This window comes from Pelobates fuscus, chromosome 13, assembly GCF_036172605.1.
Source record: "Pelobates fuscus isolate aPelFus1 chromosome 13, aPelFus1.pri, whole genome shotgun sequence".
NCBI lineage: Eukaryota > Metazoa > Chordata > Amphibia > Anura > Pelobatidae > Pelobates > Pelobates fuscus.
The window spans coordinates 74,421,479-74,444,175 of NC_086329.1; the positions used below are offsets into that span (position 1 = coordinate 74,421,479).

General features: G+C 39.7%; 1 protein-coding gene across 4 annotated transcripts in view; it reads left to right on the forward strand.

The window, feature by feature from the left end:
• FSIP1 (fibrous sheath interacting protein 1) overlaps positions 1–9,566 on the forward strand; it is a 72,176-nt gene extending 62,610 nt beyond the window's left edge. For all 4 annotated transcript variants that reach the window (XM_063439016.1, XM_063439018.1, XM_063439017.1 and 1 more), the window contains one exon: positions 9,299–9,566. In XM_063439016.1, the coding sequence (XP_063295086.1) occupies positions 9,299–9,475 (177 nt within the window). In that variant the 3' untranslated portion in view covers positions 9,476–9,566. The remainder of the gene's footprint in view (positions 1–9,298) is intronic.
• Positions 9,567–22,697: the final 13,131 nt, after the last annotated feature.

Consider the following 22,697-nt stretch of genomic DNA (forward strand, 5'->3'; position numbering starts at 1 on the left):
TGCATTTTGCAACACCATGTTCACTGACCCCTACCATTCAATAAGACATACAACAATTCACATAGCAAGCACTATATCAACATCTGGTATAAATACATATATTATTACACAGTAGCAGAAGCATCTGTATATACGTCACTGGTAATATAGTTCACATACATTTTTCACAGCACGCTGCTCACACAACAGACTTTCCCCTAGCAAGGGGACATACAACTTACAAGGTGGGGACAGACCACATTTTCACTTGTACATACGGCACTTAATGGGTTAAGATTGATACATATTTAACCAGTATGGCTACGATGTTTAATATTTACACATCACGGCACTTTACTTTTCACATATACTGTACGTATTAAGATAAGCTTGGTCTATGCCACATTTCCTTATGCCATACGGTTTTATCCATTCAGGTTACAGTTACTACTAAAAACTTATATGGATTGTCAGGTTCAATACCATACTACAGGGTGCATACACCTGCTCACGTAGTTATTCATCTCTTACCTTCCCTGGAATAGTAATAGTGTACTGGCAATTAGGGTTCTAGGGCCCAATAGGTATTACCCCCTTTTTTCTCTGCATTATGCTTCGGTTAGTGGTCCCGCGAGGCCAACATCCCGCCTCACACTCGGAGGCATACACCCCTCGGGCCACTCATGAGCTAGCCGCCTCGCATTGTATCATAGAGAGGGCCTCACCTGTCACTCCCCTTCCTATTTTCTGGTTACTGTCACCGAGAGGCCAACATCCTGCCACAACATTCAGTGGCCACAAAAAATCCCCTCGTGCCAAGCATAGATAGAGCCTCTCAAGCCACTTGGCAACTAGCAGGGCCTCACCAGTCACCAAAAAACACCAAACCTAATCATTTCGCCTTACGGCTTAGCTAGAAAGCCAGTACAAGAACCCTGGGTACAAATAATAATTGCAATCTTTATTGTTATTTAAGTATTTCTCCAAAAGATGGTGAAGAATCACCTCTTCCTAGCACCCCGGCTAGAATTGATACACCTTCAAGCAGAGGAGATGTTGCTAGTCCAGCAGCAATCAGATCCTGGACGATCCCACACATTACCACCGACCTAAGGAGGTGACAAATCCCCTGCCCTGCTACAGCAAGGAAAGCAGAGTTATTCAAACTCCTCCATACATCAACGGACAACACGGAGGCAGGGGAAGGCCCAGCTACATCAACTCAGGTGACACCCAGGCTATGCTAGCCTCACTCATAAACTCATGAGCCCAAAAAAAAATTAATAAATAAATAAAACATTTATGATAGACTGGCAATCTCGAGTTGGTCACCACAGCCCTCACAAGGCTGGGCCTCACGCTACTCTACAACCAGCACCAACCGAAACTCGGTTACCTGGTACAATCAATTCTTATGACACACAAGTCGTTAACCCTGCACGTATGATCCCAGCACATTGGGGAAGCAAGGCATATATATATCGGTGATGGTCAGATCCAGGGACTCCAGGTAAATCGGGAACTGACCATCCCTTGGTTGGGTTGGCATTTGGAATATGTAGAGATGTTTATTTGTGCAGGTACCCATACAGAAGGGAGTTTGTCCCAAACAAATGGACGAGCACTCTCAGGCTCCAGGTACCAGCACCTCTGAACTACCAGAGACCATTGATATGAGTAGTTGCATTGCATATAGACTGTTGCATATATGTTCAAATGGTTCAGGGCACATGACAAACCATGTGTCCCAATACAACTTACAAATAACGTACTCACCATCTGTACACACTAATGCATTTTCAACACTACTGACTCATCACCCTTCCAGACTTGTAGTAGATTTACTAAAGCTCTGGAGCTTCAAAGGGCTCCCATACAGGTATCATAAACACACCTTCAAGGAATATAGCATGCCCTCACTTACAGTCAGCACAACAAAACCATTGGCTGTAAACACACTCATAGCCAAGATTTGCAGAGGGGTCTTCCAATCTCCACCATTTACAGCATGGCACCAAACACAAACACATTGGTATTGTCACAATGAATCTTCCCTTAAACAAAGACTAACCATAGATTTATTGGCACCACACACCTCCGCTACCCCAAGTCTCAACTCGCTCATACCCTCCGAGGAGTTTTCTTACTATACAACACCATTGATCTACCTTTACAGCTATCACTCAAGCATGGGTTGAAGCTTGGTTAAGTAAGACCAATATCATCAATGCAGTAAACGGCTACCATCTACCCTACACACTGGCACTTACATGGCATAAATTGGGCAATCCTTTCCCTGCTCATCTTTCGAGCTAGTAGATTAGCCTACTATCGATATTCGCAGATACTCTGTGCTGGTTATGATAACATATCCAGATGCCTTAGTCATACACTATCTAGAAGATATTTTTCACTAGAAGCCTCACGGCAGCTTAGTCTGGTTGACCACTTGGGCGTCCCAGTACCCCATAAGAAACAGAAGGCTCAGACACTATCATCACATTACTGGGCATATGACTTGAGTCGGCATCCATACACGCAAGTTACCACAAGACAAATAGGGAACATTCTCAACTACATCATTCACTACCTCCTGCTTAGTACTTACAAATGCAAGGAACTACAATCCCTACCAGGTTCCTTAATTTTGCCATGCCAATCATACCACAAGACCACGCTTTCACATCCAGAGTACTTTCCCCTTTTTTCCACACTTCCAACATGACGATCAGAGGATGTCCCTAGACACCTCAGCAACAGCAGACCTGCACATGGGGGGAATTTCTTAACCACCTGGCATGTTAAAAGCATGTTCCTTCCAGGATTGTCTGACACTTCTCCAACCAGATGGTCAGATGCGGCATCTACCACGGGTTTGGCAGCGATCTACCGGGAACAATTGCTTTGGAGCTGTTGGCCATGGCATCCAGGTTTGGAATTTTTTCCACCACCTCAGCCCCTTTAGGAGATCTACCCCATTGTAGCAGCTGCTGTGGCATGGGGTAAATCATGGTCAGGGTCATCAATCCGTTGTTACTCAGACAACTAGGCACATGTCATATCATCAACAAACACCACTACTCATCCATAAGGTCATGATATTTCTGGGGAACTCACTTGGTTGGCCACTTATCACATTTCACTTTCATGTACCAGACGGGGGTATACATCCCTGCCGACAATTGTCTCATTTATATTCCAGGCATGTTCATCATAGGCTTCCTACAGCCGCCCATACAGTCACGGCCACTCTTTTGTTCCAGAGACAAAATCATGGATTAGACATACTCATGCAGCATAGCATGCACTATCCCATCTAGCACTTTCATCCCATACTTGTAGAACACATAACACAACGTTTTACCTGGCTTAAAGAATCTAATTGGAACACAACATAGCTCAACCTGTGTCATAACATTTCTCCTAGGTTTTGCTTCTTTTTGCCACCTTAAACTATCTCACACACCATTAATTATATATTTTGCAGGCATTCAACAACACATGATAACCTTTGGCCAAAACTACCATAACTTCATGCTATCATACCAGACAAGAATATACTCAGAGGTTTTCAGGAATCCATTCCCCCACGATACTCTCAGAGATTACCAATAGCCATTCAACTTTTCATCCTTATCAGACCTATTAGATCTACAACCATTCAATTATACTACCAAGTCGGCCATTACCAGCCATGCGCATTGCCTTTTATGCCTTTCTCGGGCCAGAGAATCCACTACCATCACCACCACTCAGACAGATCATTGTCTTCAACGATCCCACGTACGTAAACACATATATCATTACCTATTGGCTCTACCACATTCCGAAACGAGTCAACACGGACCAACAGTAGAGATAACATACTATCCTACCCACAACAAATGGTTTCCACTTTCGGTCCTAGATTCCTACCTTCAAAATTCTTCCAGGAATTAAATACTGTAATGCATTTAAGGAAATGTCTGGTTAATTTGTATATATTTGTTGACTGTATTAAATCTTTGATTATTCATTTTGCCCTCTTTATTTACAGGCCTACCGTATCGTCGGTCTCGGCACACCACAACCGACTTGCTCCCTTTATATTATCCTACGCTTATGCTGGATCCTTACTCCATATACGGCTATTTGCCCCTTACACAAGTATTAAGGCCGTTTGGCCTGTATTTGTGGGAGGGGCTTAAATTAATTCACTCCCCTATATAAGGGACACCCCTTACCTGACTCATATCACTTGAGGTCAGCATCAGAATGACCCTCCCACCCACTCCTCATTTCAACACTCTCTTTTCTTTCCATTTACTTTTACTTTCTTACTCCTTGGTGGGCCCTCTTTATTTACAGGCCTACCGTATCGTCGGTCTCGGCACACCACAACCGACTTGCTCCCTTTATATTATCCTACGCTTATGCTGGATCCTTACTCCATATACGGCTATTTGCCCCTTACACAAATATATATATATATATATATATATATATATATATATGTGTGTAGTAAGATGAAAGCTTGGCACTCTCCTTACAAAACGAAAAATATGTATAACTTGCCTGGGTGCAGGCATATATATATATATTGCAGAAGAAGAATTTACTCTTTAGATATATCAGAAATGTTGGCCAGAACTGAGCGCCCACAAAATATTGGGAGGGCACATAACTAATACAGTGCGCTGTAGTAGTTATGGTGCCTAGACTGCCCCTTTTAACCTAGCCAGTGTGTGCAGTATATTTGGAAAGATTGAAACTGTGGTCTGGATATTTTTGTCAGACATCTTGTTTAGGAAATGGTTTTACTTTATTGTGGGAAAATACCTCATCAATGCATGCTTTAATTGTAAGGGACCATTATTTTAGAAAACATATACTGTTGCAGGATATTTATACGACAATGCGTAATTTTCCTTGCCAGAGATGAGATGTTTGTTTTTCCATTCAGCTCTGAACCATTATGTACGGAACATTCATGAAAATCATAGGTCTATATTCTCAAACAATGACATGTATAGTGTACAATTCTTTTTCCATTGTAAAACAAGAGTTCATACTTTATTTGTGTAAAGAAACAGACAAGCACTGAGTGATTATATACATTTTAATATCTTCATTTCCATAAGGTATTGTGAAAGCCTTTGCGTGGTGATAACAGTAAATACATTTGCAGACATATTAATTAGTGGGTTTCAATGGTGCATCTGCTTCTAGAAAATGTTTTACTAGTAACACACACACACACACACACATAAAAAATATATATACAAGATCCAGCGCACTCACTCATTCACTAAACAGCAATTTCAAGGCACACAGAATGTAATAGTTTTATTTTTAAAAACAAAAATAACAATGGGGGTTTAGTTACAGTATATGATCATACATTGTATAAGCCTACCACAACGCCAATGTACCCCAATCTTGGCAGGTCCTATACTACCAACTTGTTGCCTGCTCTTATGAGATTAATCCACTTACTTGGGAAATGCTTCCTCCTGGGACTCTCTGCAGGTCAAGGTTAAATAGAGCCCTTGGAATTAACTTCACTATTATCAGTCCGTGGCTTAGAAGTACATGTTAGATTATATATATGTTTTTCATGTTGGTTATTGGCCAGGCAGTAAGGGACTTTCTTAGACCTCTGACCATGATGAAAAACTCATTTTGCATAACATCATTTTAAATAGGATCTGACACACTAGCACTAAAATCAGAGTGTTATAAAGAACCAACACATGAATAAATTGAAAAATGATGCTTAGATGCCTACATATTTTTTTTCATCAGACTCCTAGTTGTTTTGTGGAATTTAGGACAAAAGGAAATCATATGGTATAATAGTGTAAGCAAAATCCAAGCAGATGTTAGGTTTCACAGGCATACACTAGAGATGTTTGAGCTGCATACAAATTATAGGTAATTTTTCTGAAAGGAAGTTAGCACGCCCTGATTCATGCTGTCCAAGTTATATTGAAAGCAGTAATCTTAGCCTTATGGGTGTTATTTTGTAAAGAACACAAGTGTTTTGGAAAAATGACACAAACGTGCTATTAGCTCTTACCGCGTACCGCTTAACACAAGATCTCCGGTTTTAGTAATCTAGATTTATGTCTTTGAGGTTTGAATATTTTGCACAGACGGCTCCGTAAATAAAAGTCGGAACAAAAAGAGTAATTTTTATCTCACTTATTCAATAGATTGTGAATATGTACAGTGGTCTGTGTGATAAAAGGTCGCTTTCAGATATATATAACCGTGGGCTATGTATATATATATATATATATACACACAAGTAAATTGTGTGATTTTAATACACTACTACGCGTATGATTTGCTACTACACTCTAGTGGGAATCCTTCTCACCCGCCTTAAACATGCAAAAAAAAACAGTGGAAGGGAACCTAACAGCCGCCAACCTCAAAAGTGGAGCGTAAGTGGTATTGATGTGACCATCTAGCGTAATTGGGAGCACAAAGTCCTTCTGGAGACTGGAAAAGAAAAAACGATATAGTGTAGAAACATTTACCAACGTATAGTATATATAGTGTAATTAGTCCAACTCACATGGACATGAGCCACGCAAAGACAGGCTCAAATCATAAGCGTTGTAGTGTATTAAATCACACAATTTTCTTGTAGCTCCATTGTTATGGCAAATATCCTCAAAGGGAAAGCAGAAAGAAAAAAGAACAAACTCCTCGTGAAGTATATCTGGACAAGTATAACAGTAATTATGTGATGGGCTTATTATACAGATGGGCTAATAAGTAAGACGAGGCTTGGGGTGAATTATATTTTTGCTAGAAAAAGAGCCAAGATTGTGGGTCACATGGCAGTGGCCTTTTTTTTAAAGAGGGCAAATGTAGGTAAAGCAGGTCTAAAAGACCAAAAATGGGTGTCATGGCAAAAATGGGTGTAATAGAAAAATATGCATAAAGGATGAAAATCTTTGTTTACTCACTTTACCAATGTGTAAATTTGACTTATGCTACTGAAGAGGTTATGACAAACTATCATCCAAAAGGTGGGGATTATACCACCCTCTGCCTGAACCATTGTGACATAAGCTCACCTCTTGGGCCATCTGCCATCTTGTGCCATTTGCCATCACATTTATTATTCACTTCAAAGTTACAATATCACACTATTGTACTTTCTTCTCTCCTTTGTGTATTACTATATATCCATCACTTAATACCTCTGAAGCCGTGCATGAAACAAATGTATCCATAAGTGGGAAATATATTACTGCACGCTTTTGAGTCTGAAGCTGGTTTTAATCTCGATTACATGTGAGTGGTCATTCACACATTTTTGTTGTGTCCTCTGATTATTGCAATATACCGCACCATTGGTTCTCTTCTCTCTGTTTCTTTACTGTACCTACAAAATATTTAAGTCCTAAAAGAAGATAGACCACCTGGCAGATTCTAGACCTTGTCCCTTGGACTTTTTTCTAAATTTCCATTTTAACACATTATGCATCTAATATTAGGTGCATCCTGTTGTATTGGTCTAAAATGGTACCTTATCTACCTGCTATTTAGACATGCCTCACCAAATATTTTGAGGTACCCATTATTGTGCATCTCCTGGGCCCCATTATTACCCTTTACTTTGTTGCCAGAGTGATGAAGCATGGGGTAGGGGCCACTTTGGCCCCTCTGCAGTATTTTTGTGGGCCAGGGGACTCTTACTTATTTACTTTATTTATTTATTTTGTATGTTTCATTGCTGCAGTGTAGAGCAGTATACTGCACTATTCTAAGCTGCAGCACTTTGTTGTCCTGCAGGTCCGATCTGCTCTTAATGACATTACTACCTTTCATGGCAGTCCAATGAAATTTTCATAGAGAAGCATTATTAAACCTAAGACACATGTGCAATAATCACGCTCACTCAGCCAGCGAGGTAGAGGAAAGGATTGAGGAAGGCGAGCAGGGGGACAGTACACTCAATAGGCATTCTATACAGCATTGTCAGCATTTACAGACATATTTTACGCACATAATTCACATTACTTAGCCTAGGCTGCTAATTATGCTGCTGGAACTGGAAATACACCTCTGCCAGCAAACTCAGATATCTCTATATGTGCAGCATTTCATACTGAAACGTTGCACAGACAGACACCTTACACCATGACCACTTTGAAACACTGAAGTGGTCACGGTGCTTGGAGTAACCCCTAAATGATGATCTACATTATTATTGTTTTTCATGCTGTATGTTACAAAGTTACCTGGTGACTTTATCTAAGATGAAAAAATGCTGAAGTCTATCACATTCAAGCTTTTGCGCATCTGTTCCTGCTGGTGATCTTAAAGAAGCCTTAAAAACACACTTATCTCTGCTTAAATTTCACACAATCTGTCTAGCCATAATATCCTTATTCTGTAAAGAGTTGACGTGACCATTGCTGTTATGTCACCAAATTAATCAAATTTAAATAGTTGTTTTAACTATAAAAGTTTTAACCTTTATTCTACCATTTATATTCTACTATTTATCATTAAAAGGAAAGAGGGTGGTGGTAATGTGGCGCTATAATGTGCTGCTAAACCACAGTGAAATCAACCACACAGTTTCACAGGAAAGCATAAAGCAAAAAATATATAGGGTATATATAGTGGATAGCGCACTGAAGACCCAAGAATGTGTATTAGGGTATTTTTATACAAATAAAGAATGTGTATCATTGTATAGAAAGTACTGTTAGGAGTAATTTACATTAAATTAGAGATTATTCACTTGGATGTATTTCACTAGTTAAAGCGACAGTTTAGGCACCAAAACTACCTAATCCAAATGAAGTTGTTATGGCGTCAGAAGGCCCCATGGACGCACTCTTGCCCGGCAATAAGCTTCATAAAATTGTGACTTCAGAATCCAGATGTCATCTGGGAGGCCTGAGAATCGGCGCTGGAGGCTCACTTTGAAGTTAATCTGTTCGAGAATTAAAGTAAAAGTGCGCCCGTGGGCCTCCGGGCACAATAACTACTTAATTTAACTGAAGTTGTTGTGGTGCCTAGAGTTCCCCTTTAAGTTTGGAACTACTTGGTTATCAGAATTGATAGATTGATTGAAGACAGTTGAAACTTTCCTGGAATCTTTGGCAACAGATTTTGATTTACAATTTATTTTTATATTCAATTCATGTTGTCTGCACAGCTGTTACATAAGAATTATTTATGTATAATATCTGTCCAGAGTTACAGGAAACTGAGTAAAGAAATCTGCTCATGCAAGCCATCTATGCAGGCAAAACATTTAGAAGAATTGCATATGAGTGTAAATATCTCCTGCTTTCATGTCTTACAGGAATTTTCAACGATCAAGAATGCAAATGTGGAACCAGCACCTGGGGAAAAAGTTTTAAATGACACAAAAATGTTAAGAGAACAGAAATTACGACTAAGAGAAATAGATCACCAGATTAAGGAAATACAAAGAAACATTAGTTCATTGTCAGCTCCGTCATCTGTATGTGGTGAATAGTTTTATAATTTTGTTAATTTCATGTTAATCATTTAGTTTCGATACACATTTTATTCTGTTATATGTTTTATTTTGTGGTTTATCTTTTAATCTCTAGAATTGCTGTAGGGTAGTTTTGACAACTATTATGGGTGTAATTTTTTTATACATATGTTATTTTTTATAAATTTTAATCCTTATTCATTATTTGTTAAGGATTTTGGATATATAACTGAAGGGAAAGTGTACAGTGATATGTTGTACAGACAAGTAGTGAAAAAAGGAGCTCGACAGATTAAAGGACTTTATTTTTGCCTTTATAAAATTACTTAATTTTTGCATGGATGACTCTGATCTAATAGAAACATATATGCAACTCATATATTGCTAGTTGACTGATCAAACTTAAACGGTGATTATCCACTAACTCAATTGCTATAGTAAGTTCCAATACATAAACATAGCATTTGTAAAAGCCAATAATAAATTATTGGGCCACAGCACCAAAATTAACTTTCAAGTGGCATTCCATATTCCAACACCAAGTGAAATAAAGCCTAACCAGGTACATTTCTTGGTTGAATAAAGAAGGTCACTTAAAAATGTATTTTGGCATTTGGCAGCTCAGTCATTTATTGTATTCTGCTTATTTATTTATTTTATCCTTAAAGGAACACTGTAGGGTCAGGAACACAAACATGTATTCTAACCAACCCAGGCTTCCACTTGCCTGCCGAAATACAGTAAAATCTTACTTGTATTCCAGTCTGCAGCTGCTGCCTCTGCCCCTGATCTGCCTGCTTGATTGACATCATCAGAAGTGATTCTCTGAGCCAATCACACTGCTTCCCCCTAGGATTGGCTGAGACTGTCAAGGAAGAACCTCTAGTAGCCACCTGAGGAGTGGCCAGTGGAGTTAACCCTAGGCTGTAATGTAAACACTGCATTATCTCTGAAAAGACAGTGTTTACTGCAAAAAGCCTGGAGGGAATGATTATACTCACCAGAACAAATGCAATAAGCTGTAGTTGTTCTGGTAACTATTGTATCCCTTTAAACAGGGGTACTCCACCTACTCCAGGTATATGCTGCCAGTCTTTATTAAATATTTATATGCAAAAGGCAACACTCTGCAAATTCTAGTTTTTGTAGTAGTCACCCAACTACTATTAAAACTCTTGCGTTAGGATTCCTGTGTTATTCATAACCTCCATAAAACGTGGGTAAATTATCCAATCTCCTTACACTTACCTAATTTCCTTAAATATTAGGGTACTCTTTCAATTACAAAAGAATCACCTGTGCAATATCCCTGTAAGTAGAGTGCAAAGGTAAGACTGCAGTAGGGAAGCAGTAGTGAAGTAGTTCTACGAATTAAGTAGTAGTGAAGTAGCTTAGATAGCAAGTATTTTAGCTAAAAAGAAAACAAAAATAATATAAGATGTAATACTCATAAGAGAGTACAGAGTACTGTCTAAACAGAGTGTGCCTTATGAGCTCTGCACACTGAGATGTGCAGAGAAAGATGCAGTGAGCGTGCTTGGCATAGCAAAGCTTCTGTGTTGTGAAAGAGGCTGGCTTGAATGACGTGAGTAGGCAGTGTGTGTTTATAACGTACAAATACTTGAATGACTCAGTAGGGAATCTGGACTACGCATATGATGTCAATGAGAAGGATTGCAACTTGGCTGCTACACATTTAATTTAAAATAAGCAAAAGGTAAGGGAATTAAAAAGTAAATTTTTCAGGGACAGCTTCCTAGCACCATAACCACTACACACAACTATAGTACTTATGGTGTTTTATGTGTCCCTTTAATGTGTCATTTTAGCTTTTGTAATAGTGGTATTCTCATTTCCAGTTGTACATTACATTCTTATGAACACACCTATTCCCACCAGACAAATATCTGCAATAAAGTCTCCAGTCATGTGTATTAGTTGGCAACTTGTGGATTTTGCGTATTTAAGACCAGTGTGCATGCAAGCACATTTAATGTGTTTTTTGTTTTTTTAATATTAACTACTGAATAAACTAATAACAATTCAAGAAATAAGGTTCTTCTCTCAAGGGCACAGGTGATGGATAATTCATTCATACTTCATCATGAAGCATGGAGTTAATGTTAAAGGAACATTCTCACCAACAGCTCAAGCACATTTATGTTATTATGGGGCACAGATGTCCAGATGTACAATTTTCTCAATAGGTGCCAATTGATAGACTGATGCTCTCAACCAGCTACCAAGATAACCCTTCCTCATTTGCAATGCAACGGAACGGAAGCAGAGAGACAGAGGCATTGGGCGCATAATCCCCAGTTTCATGGTTAAGCCATTGCTGAATATTTTAACCCTTGATGGTAAGAAAGCGTCTGGGCAATTCTGCCTCTACAAAGACGCTTCAGTTATGGGGTGGGAGTGTTTCTTTAATGACTCAATCACACAATGGAAGTGTACTTTATGTTAAGTAAGTAATATCAACATTTCTACACTGAACAAAATTATGAACGCAGCACTTTTGTTTTTGCCCCAATTTTTTATGAGCTGAACTCAAAGATCTAAGACTTTTTCTATGTACACAAAAGGCCTATTTCTCTCAAATATTGTTCACAAATCTGTCTAAATATGTGTTAGTGAGCACTTCTCCTTTGCTGAGATAATCCATCCACCTCAAAGTGTGGCATATCAAGATTTTGTTCAGTGTATAAGGACTGTAAATTTTGGACAGTGTAAATTTTGTTCAGTGTATAAGGACTGCTCACGGAACCATTAAAATCAGATCTATCCAACAATAGATATAAGCTATTAAATCATGCTCTCACAACGTAGAACCTATAGTAGCTGCAAAAAAAAAAAAAAAAGAGTGGTACACTATAAAGTACTATATTATTTACATTGAATCTAACGGCCAGATTCATCTACGATATAAAACATAATGTAGTAGGCAAGCATCAAAGTAAGTAAAGAAAAAATGGCCCTACCATAAGAGAGTCCCGATATGTGGGATCTTCTTCCATTTAACATATACATTTCTATGAATGTATCCACAGCACCAGGTCACGTGGCACAAAAATACCAGACTCAATCTCAATCAATTAAAATAAGTGCTTTATTAGACACAGACTTGAGAAGACGTGAGTTAAAGATAAACGTTGGGTTTTTAGTTAAAGAACAGACTAGACACTTTTCATTTTCATGCCATTAGACAGAAGGTGACTATAATATGAGTTGGAATACCTGCAATTCTTACCATTTTTGTCTGAGGACAGTGCGTTTTGTGTTTGTTTTTATTGTGATTTTGTTTATCCTATTAGCCAACTCAGACTCACCTGAATACACAATATGATTGAATGGATCAATTGCACTAAAATAATTAGGCTAAAACTACACATGCACATGGATGCAAAAAAATAATGTCTTTGTTTAGGTATGCTTGTTTATTCAGTTCCCACGTCAGAACAGATATCTGTAAGACAGATGAAGGCACGACAGTTTGTTTTATTTACAGATAGATTTCAATCAAACTTGAGAGCTGATGCAAGTGTGTTAACAACCAGAACTTGGTCCTCTATTAACTATTCCGTTTGTTGCTGTTTAAGTTGTTTTTGCTTCATTAAATGCCTTAGTGATGCTTAAGAAGACATACACTGAATGTCAATCAACCAAAGTGACCTGGAGCCACAGGTCTTGACAGTCACAGTCAGGGCCGGACTGACCTACCGGGATACCGGGAAAATTCCCTGTGGGCCGGCTTATCTTTGGGCTGGTGTGCAGCCGTCTAGTGCGCATCGGACAGGGATGCACGGCCCAATCGCAGGGTGACCGGCAGAAGGGGAAGCACGGAGGAGGAGCTCCTGTTCCTCCACCCGGTCTGACAGGAACTGCTTCCTGTGCCAGACCTGGGAGAGTGAACAGGAACTCCACTATCTCAGCTCGGCCACGCTACACAGGATGAACTGGGGAGAATGGGACACATGGAGAAGCTGGGGTGAAGGAAAATGGGACACATGTAGAGGCTGGGGAGGGGGGAAATGGGACACATGGAGAGGCTGGGGAGTAGGGAAACGGGACACATGGAGGGGCTTGGGGGGAGGAATAAGACACATAGAGGTGCTGGGGGGATGGGACACCTGGAGGGGCCGGGGGAGAAACTGGACACATTGAGAGAGTGGAGAGCAGAAATAAGACACATGGAGGGAGGGGCAGGGGAGGGGGAAATGGGACACATGGAGGGGCTGGGGGGGTTGAATACATAAAGTGGCTGGGGGGAAATGGGACACATGGAGTGGCTTGGGGGGAAATGGGACACATGGATGGGCTAGGAAGGGAATAGGACACATGAATGGGCTGTCAGGGAGGAAAAAGACATATGGTCTTGTGGTGTAGGGGAAATGCATCTTCTCCTGTCTCCGGCTCTCTCTGTAATTCAGTTCTTCAGCACAGCTGATTTACAGGTGAGAGAAAAACGTCTTATTAAAGGGACAGTTTAATGTAATGGTACTGGTGTGTATATCCTGTCCCTGCAGGCTGAGCACTGTGAATGCTGCCTTTTCAAAGAAAAGGTAGTATTTACATTTCTGCCTAGGAACATCTTTAGTGACAGTCACTCAGACAGCTACTAGAGGTTCTTACTAGTCCAGTGCTCTGCAGTGTGCAGCACCTACATTGAGCGTCTCCACACTGAATGATGCCCATAGAGATGCATTGATTTAATTATTCGCTATGAAGAGATGCTTATTGGTGTAATGTGTCGTGGCGCAGCGTTTTTGCCACACATGCGCAATAGCCTCCCAATGCCTCCCAATGCCTTATCAAACTTGAAAAGTGAAAAGCACCCTCATATTACTCTAAAATAAACATGGAGGGGCTGGGGCAAAGAAGACACATACGTTCACCATTTCAGTCCCATCATCAATTTTTTCTTAATATGTCAAGGTAGTTGGACTGAAACATTAATTGTATGCAAAGGCACGACTGCTTAAAGGAACACTGTGGGCACCCAGACTACTTCAGCTAATTGAAGTAGTCTGGGTGCTGTGACCCTTTTGCACTTAGTGCTGCAATGTAAAACATTACAGTTTCAAATGAACAAATGCATGTTTATATTGCAGCTCCAAGTCTGCCCTGTGTGGCTTTCCACCAGACAGCCACTAGAGGGTTTCCGGATTCCAAACTGACTTTTGGTCTGTTATCTGACGCTCACGGACCTTCAGCGTCAGTTTTCCCCATAGGAACGCATTGGATATAGGTAGGTCTATTCTGTAAAGGACTATTCTGTAATGACTTTTATTATTCAATAAAATTGTAAAATGTATCTATAAACAATGCTTCAAAGCGTCAAACCCATGCATAGAAATATAAAACTATACAACAGTCACATGTTTCTCATTGGATGCAGGTGTCTGGGGCCTGGCATGTAACATGAAATAGTTGGATGCCTCATGTACCCTGTACATCATCCTGAATGACATCACCAGGAGCTAAGGGTTGAGCCAGTCTTGGCAACACTGGGCTATTGATGGATATTACAGTAATAGGCCCACATAGGATAATCCTGCATGCGTTGTTTGCTGTTGTAGTCTGTAGTCATGTTGATCATTGTGAGACAGCATGAGGTCCCCCGAGGTTCGCATTATTGCTGGATGCATTACATATGAAACAGCCCAGCAATAGCCCATAAAGGCTGCCCCAGTAGTAATCAAATGCTAATTAATCTGCAAACAACTGTGTTAGATTGTGGTACAATGAAGTACCTGTATTGATACATGGGTATGTCTCATTAACTCCTGCTTAGCACAAAAAGCTGTGAAAGACCCTATTACAGAAGTTTGAGACTCGTACATTTTCTAACTCAGCAAGTGTACAAAATACAAATGTTTGGGTGTGCATATACTATTTCCTTCTGGGATGCCTGTGAGTGAGGGTATGTAATTATAGCTGCAACCTTTAAATATATATATTTTTTTCATATTTTGTTTTTTGCTAATCACTACATTTGTTATAGCGATGGGAACAGGAGCCTTCCTGTTGTGACAATGTTTAAACCCTCATAAGTGTGTATGGAGTGGTTGATTAAAGACAACATATTTTAGCTAAGAACAGACCACACACTCGGGGATTCTTCAGCTCACTAAAATGAAAGTTTTATGACAATAGAATTTGGAACTTATGCTAGTAGCAGTTTCTTTCTGTCCTGTGCACATTTTATATCCTCTTATTTTTCCTCTTGGTCCTAGCATGATGTTTTCCTCCATATGGATATAATTAAAGGAACACTATAGTCACCTAAATTACTTTAGCTAAATAAAGCAGTTTTAGTGTATAGATCATTCCCCTACAATTTCACTGCTCAATTCACTGTCATTTAAGAGTTAAATCACTTTGTTTCTGTTTATGCAGCCCTAGCTACACCTCCCCTGGCTATGATTGACAGAGCCTGCATGAAAAAAAAAACTGGTTTCACTTTCAAACGGATGTAATTTACCTTAAATAATTGTATCTCAATCTCTAAATTGAACTTTAATCACATACAGGAGGCTCTTGCAGGGTCTAGCAAGCTATTAACATAGCAGGGGATAAGAAAATCTTAATTAAACAGAACTTGCAATAAAGAAAGCCTAAATAGGGCTCTCTTTACAGGAAGTGTTTATGGAAGGCTGTGCAAGTCACATGCAGGGAGGTGTGACTAGGGTTCACAAACAAAGGGATTTAACTCCTAAATGGCAGAGGATTGAGCAGTGAGGCTTCAGGGGCATGTTCTATACACCAAAACTGCTTCATTAAGCTAAAGTTGTTCAGGTGACTATAGTATCCCTTTAATGCTATCATCATTGAACGAGAGCAAAAGGTATGGCACTTTACCTACTTCAAGCTTTCTTGAGAGGTCTTGGACAATAGAGCTGAGCTCAGTTTGTTTATGACTACTTCCCAATTGTAGACATATCATATATCAACACTAGTGTCTTAGTGATGCTAAATATTCCTTGTGCATCTCTCAGATGAAGTCACCATGAGCCGTTGGTCTCATCAATCTTTATAAAACTGGGCCAATGCTGGATGGTTTATGAGTAAACCTTGCTTTTAATAGCACCCCAAGGCATGCAATCATGCCTGTCGTATTAATCATGTGCCCATCACTGTGATGGTGTGTTGAGGATTTCACGGATCCTGACATGTTCCAAGCTTTTCTGGATGCCTCACAAGTTTTGCTGCCAAGCAATAGCCCATCAAAGACTGCCCTAGGGGTATGATCACTGCCAACCAATACGGCCCACCACAGCAATTGCATACCTCATCCCATAAAGCAAGACTTGAGGCAAGAGTCTCCTTCATTGATTTACAGTAAACCAATAACTCAGTCATATATATGGGTTTGAATTTCACTTTAAGGCAGTTATTTTAATCCATGTGATAGGTAATAGGATAATTAGGAGAAGGATTGTGATAGAAGAGGCAGATGATTAAAATGTGGTAGACTTTTTTGGAGAGGGTGTCAGGAACATCAAAGTGGAATTAAACAGTGTATTGGGGATAGCTATAATGTAGCTGTCCTGGTATAATGAGACACAACAATACTTAGGTGTTTTTAGTTAACATTTTATCATTATATTATTGATCACTTATGCAAAGCCAATTCCCAAATGTCCTTGATTGATAGAGAACCTAAAAAGTTTATCTGATCGTCTTCCCTTGAATTTACTTAATTATGTTCTGTGTGTGGCTTTAGTAAGCTTCAACTCTGCTTTAAATGAGCACTATAGTACCTTAATTTGAATAATTTATTGTGACTCAAATCGCAGGGCAGGGGGATTTAGATTGAAGGGATCCCCTGTTTATTTAAAAAAAAAAAAAATGATTGAAATAACACTTTACTTACCTGCAATCCACTGGAAAGAGATCCTCATCTGAGCAGTCCAAACTGCCTTTCTGATGTCATCAGGCTTGATGACAATTTGTCCAATCAAATGCTTCTCATGTGGACAAAAGGCACTTCTGCTGCATTTGCCATGCTCCAACAATCAAATGCTTCTCATAGAGAGGCATCAGAGGATGTTCTAAATCCTTGTGCAATGCGTGAGGACATTGAATGTCAAAGAACCAAATCTGACCTGGTTATGTTTCTGTAAGCACTGTAGTGGCTGTCAGAGAGACAGCCACTAGAGGCGTGTTTAATCTCACAATGTAAACCAGGGATAGGCAACCTTCGGCACTCCAGATGTGGTGGACTACATCTTCCATAAAGCTTTTGCACCCTTAATGCTGGCAAAACATCAGGGGAGATGTAGCCCACTAAATCTGGAGTGCTAAAGGTTGTCTACCCCTGATGTAAACATTACTGTATCGATAAAATGAAAATGGCTCCCCATCTCCCTTTTTTTGATGCCTGCTTCCAGTTGAACATGCTCTCAGACATGTTCAAGGAACTCTGCAAATCCTTTCTGAAGTGTGTTAGGGGTTAACAGCACGTTGTTATGGTTCCCAGTGGTCCCAGGCACTGGCTCACCTTAATGGGTTAAATGTATGTATTTTTTTCAAGATGGTTTTACTAATGGGGAACTATTGATTATACACTCACAGATGTTCTGTTTCAAGAAACTGAGAGCAGCAGGAGGGCAAGGCCAGTTCTATCTGACTTCCTAACACTGTAGTTTTCCTCTGCCTGAGAAAAGCGAACAAAGGGTTAAATAACCCTTTTAATACTTATCTGATTCCAACGCCAAGCTCCCTTCAAAGAGGTGACTTCATCACTTGGTCTGGGTATCAATAGTTAGGTTTACCATATATATATGTTTTCAGGGACACATACAATTTTGTCAATTTTATGAAAACACATAAAAAGGGTTGCCCTGCAGTATGTATAATACATATTTTTTAGGATTATACACCTTCTGAATTCTACATAATACAGGGCACCTTGATGCGCTGCCCATTAATATATATATATATATATATGTCCCTGAAAACTTGGGTGCATAATTTATTTTTAATAAAATATTCATAATTTAAGGGTGCATAATTTATTATTACACTATGGAATATTGCTATTTAATATAACTTGGGCATCAATAATTTGACCCCAGGGTAGAGGAAAAATTGCTCTTTTGATCAAAATGGGCTTCTGCAAGCTGTGAAAAGGATTGCCCTTTTGATCTATCAAAGGCCCTGCAAGGTGAGACATTTTACACTTGAGCCACCTGTATGTCTAGTTTCAATGTAAACTAAATAACTGACTTTGACCATATGGCCTGAAACTCTCAATTAATAGTGCAATCCTTTGATATGGTAATGGTATTAGTTTCATGAAGACCCTTGTGTTCCAGTATCATATCCAAGAGAAACATTAAAGGGACACTGCAGTGCCAGGAAAATAATCCGTTTTCCTGGCACTGCAGGTCCCCTCTCCCTCCCACCTCCCATCCCCAGTTGCTGAAGGGGTCAAAACTTCTTCAGTGACTTACCAGAGGCAGCGACAATGTCCCTCGCCACTGCTTCTTGGTCCGCCCACGCTCCTCCCCGTCCCCACGTCATCCGGCGGGGGAGACCTAATGCGCATGCGCGGCAAAGCCACGCATGCGCATTAGACCTCCCCATAGGAAAGCATTGAAAATGCTTTCAATGCTTTCCTATGGGAAATGAATCAGGAAGTGCCCTCTAGTGGCTGTCTAGTAGACAGCCACTAGAGGAGGAGTTAACCCTGCAAGGTAATTATTGCAGTTTATAAAAACTGCAATAATTACAGTTGCCGGGTTAAGGGTAGTGGGAGTTGGCACCCAGACCATTCCAATGGGCAGAAGTGGTCTGGGTGCCTGGAGTGTCCCTTTAATACTTATCCACAGCTTAATAATTAAGCCTCATTTTTATTATATTTGGAATGAGGCAAGCCCAATATTTTAATTAAGCCTAAACATGAGTTGCACAACTTAAACTGTGTGGCAGGAATTGTGATGTCCATTCTATTGGATCGTGGGTAGCGTGCGACGTCTCTATGGGATGGGAAAATAATAACAAATTCATAGATGCAATTATTATTTCAGTGGAAGGTACATAAGAGAAGATAGAGCCAAATGTTTCCATTTGGATTGACGTCGGTCTGCAACAAAGGAGGTGGTCACTTAATATTTCTATAGATCCACCTTAACTCCACCCCTGAGCAAGACTTGATAATCCACAGGGTATATATCCAATGATTTGGAGGGGTGTGGGTGTACTTGCTTGGGGCCAAGATCTAATTTTGAGTGAGTCACCATCATCCTTCCTTGCCAGAGACCCCCTGGGCAGATGTTTTACTTTGAAAACCTAATTGAGTCATTCAGACTTCTGTTATGTTATCCTTTTTGTTGTTGGTGTAAATAATTTGTTTATCATATATTTTTGTATGTACTGTGACTATTTTGTTGCTCATAATAAACATTAATTTATTAAGTTTTGCCTTTGGTTAAGAATCACGTTACCTGAAGAGACTAATAAGTATTTTGCAATTACATAGATATTGTGCTAACTAATATTTGATGGGTTTTTATTATTGATTTACGTGGGGGACCATGGCACCCCATTTATAAATTGTCTTGGTGGTGGCAGTGTTAAAAAAGTAATAGTTATATTATTATGTCCAGGATTTTATCATTATTCCCGGTCTAGTGCAGACAAATAGTGAGCTTTAACACTTTCACCATCACAACTACATCACGTACAATTTTGAATTTGTGACACTGCCAATAGTGTCCCTTTAATTATGTGTTGTTTTATCGGGGTATAAATAAAACCATTTGCAAAAGCTGCTGATCTCTTTTCTTAAGCCTTTGCAAGCCATCCTTGTCTAACCCCGCCCAGACTTTCTGGGACTGTCCAATCACAGACTTCCCAATGAGAAATCTTTGCAAGACAAGTGCTCTGAGCAATTGCTGCTGCTTGAGTTTAGCTCCACTGAACTAACCAAACCAGGAAGCAACATGACCTATTGTCTGATTGTTGTGCAAGTGTAACCAGGTTAATCATAAAAGTGCTAAATTCTATTGAAACCTGCACTTTTTGTAAATTGAAAAAAAAAAAGAGGACAAAACTCTTCACACATAAAGAATTTTTGCAAGCTAAAGTGCTTTAGTGGTATGGAGTGTCCCTTTAACTCCATGAGGCAGAATAGTCTCACTAGTTTAGAGCTTTCCTACAGAGTGTTGTGTTATTTTCCTGCTACTAAATACGAGTGGTTCACACCTGAAATAACTCTTTAATCAGGAACCAGCCAGGGAAGGCACTTCCCTTCCCTCACAGTGAATTGCAGCTTGGACCAAGGTAAGAATCATTGCACAGGTCTAGTGCCCTTATTCTGCATTACTATGATTAAGACTCTGAACAGTTTATCCGGGGTGTGCGTGAATGTGGTCCTATAAATTTTTTTTTAAATAAAAAAATAGAATATGCTTTAGTACTTCCCAATACATATGTGTTAAAGCTGCTGTGATAGGTCCCATTATTACGAATAGTCTGAGCCTTCATTTGTTCCTATGCAGCTGGCTGACCACTCTGATGTGGGTTGCTTATTTCAAGTATCTTATCCTCTGATCTCTGCAAGTTTGCCACAACAGATACCCTGTGCTGGTTATACATCTTATCCAATGTTCTTCATTAAGGCTAACCTTGCTTGGTTTGTTAGGGGGATAAAACGCCTGCTGATAACTGACTAGCTATTTCCTGGAAAACCACCCTGCTATTATACCTGTGAGTTTTAGACACTTTTTAACCTGCTGATATATTTTATATAAATAATATCTGTATCAATGGCTTGGATTAAGTCCATAAAATGTATCCACAGATTTGGTTCTGAATGGTAATACTTGAATATTATCCTCCTTTATTTAAACTATAATTATTTATGGATTTCTCATTGCTTGCTCTGGCGCTGCTGTTATACAATTTCTTAGGTATTAATGTTCAAGCTGGTCTAAATACTTTAAATACACAACTTTGGATTCTGGGGTGCAGACTGGTCCCCGTTATCCTACACACAGAGGGTCTTTATTTACCTCGGAATACATGCTTTGACAGACGAAAATATAAAGTGTTTTTAGTTTTTTATACTTGTAGTACAGTGGAGTGGACTGAAGCATGAATGTGTAGTGGAAGAAGTGCTTATGAGAGCAGGATTTCTTCCTGAGACCCTCCACGGAGCAGTTAGGGGGCAGGTGTTGAATGCCTTGGGGGTTTAAAGGTAGCTAGTGAGCTGTAGTGTAGCAGTGGTGCAAATGTATGGCTTTATTGTATATAACTGCACTTGGAGTAGGTAACTTTATGTATGAGAGGTGAGATAGGAGTGAGGTGCTAGGGACTATTATCATTGGTGGTTATGTTTGGAGAGTGTGGTGAGGGGTATGACAAGACCACATTAACAGGTTGTGGTAAGGAAGAGGGAAAACCGACTTTACTCAAGAGGGGGGCGCTGAATATTTGAGGTGGATGGGGGGCTGGAGATAGCAGGTGTTAAGGGTCTATAAAAAGTTATATTAAAGTCTCTCTAAGCAGTTCAGATTTGCATAACTACGAAATTCCCCTGTTTATAGGGACAGTCCCTCTTTTCTATCCTAATTTCCTCCTTTTTCTAAGCACTCCATTTTACTAGTGTGTCTGAGTGTATAACAGAGTTCCACAGCGATAATACTCACAGTAATGTGGCTTTAAACTATAAACATGTGCTTAAAAATTGTTGTGTGTAAATAAGATACATTTGTTATTATTTAAAATAATTTTTTGTTGCATAAATTGTTAGTAAGTCGCCTAAAATTTCTCACAACTGCCCCAACCCTAAAATTAAAGTGTTCCTCTATATGTCCATTGGAAATGTTGGGAGCTATGGATTTGTTGCAATAGAGAAATTGAGTGTAGCCGTAAACACGAGAGCCATGTGTACAGGAAGTAAATGGCCCGATTGAGTAAACTTCAAACTAGGTAAACGAGTAAGATGAATGAGAGAGATGCAATGCAAAATATAGGAGAAGTACGCTAACACCATAGTAAGAGAAAATGGCAATGGTGGGGTAGTGTCTGAGCCTGGTGTCAGTATGAGCCAAAATTGCCAAAAAAATAGATACTACAATTATTAGTTTTGGTATTGCAGCAGCTCTGTATTCATGGGGGAACAACATTGCAAGTGTTACCCCATGAGCAGCCTGGGCATTTAGGGTGCAGAGGATGAAAAGGTTCCATATCATATTGAAGGCAGTCCCAGAGCATTAAGGGACAGACTGCA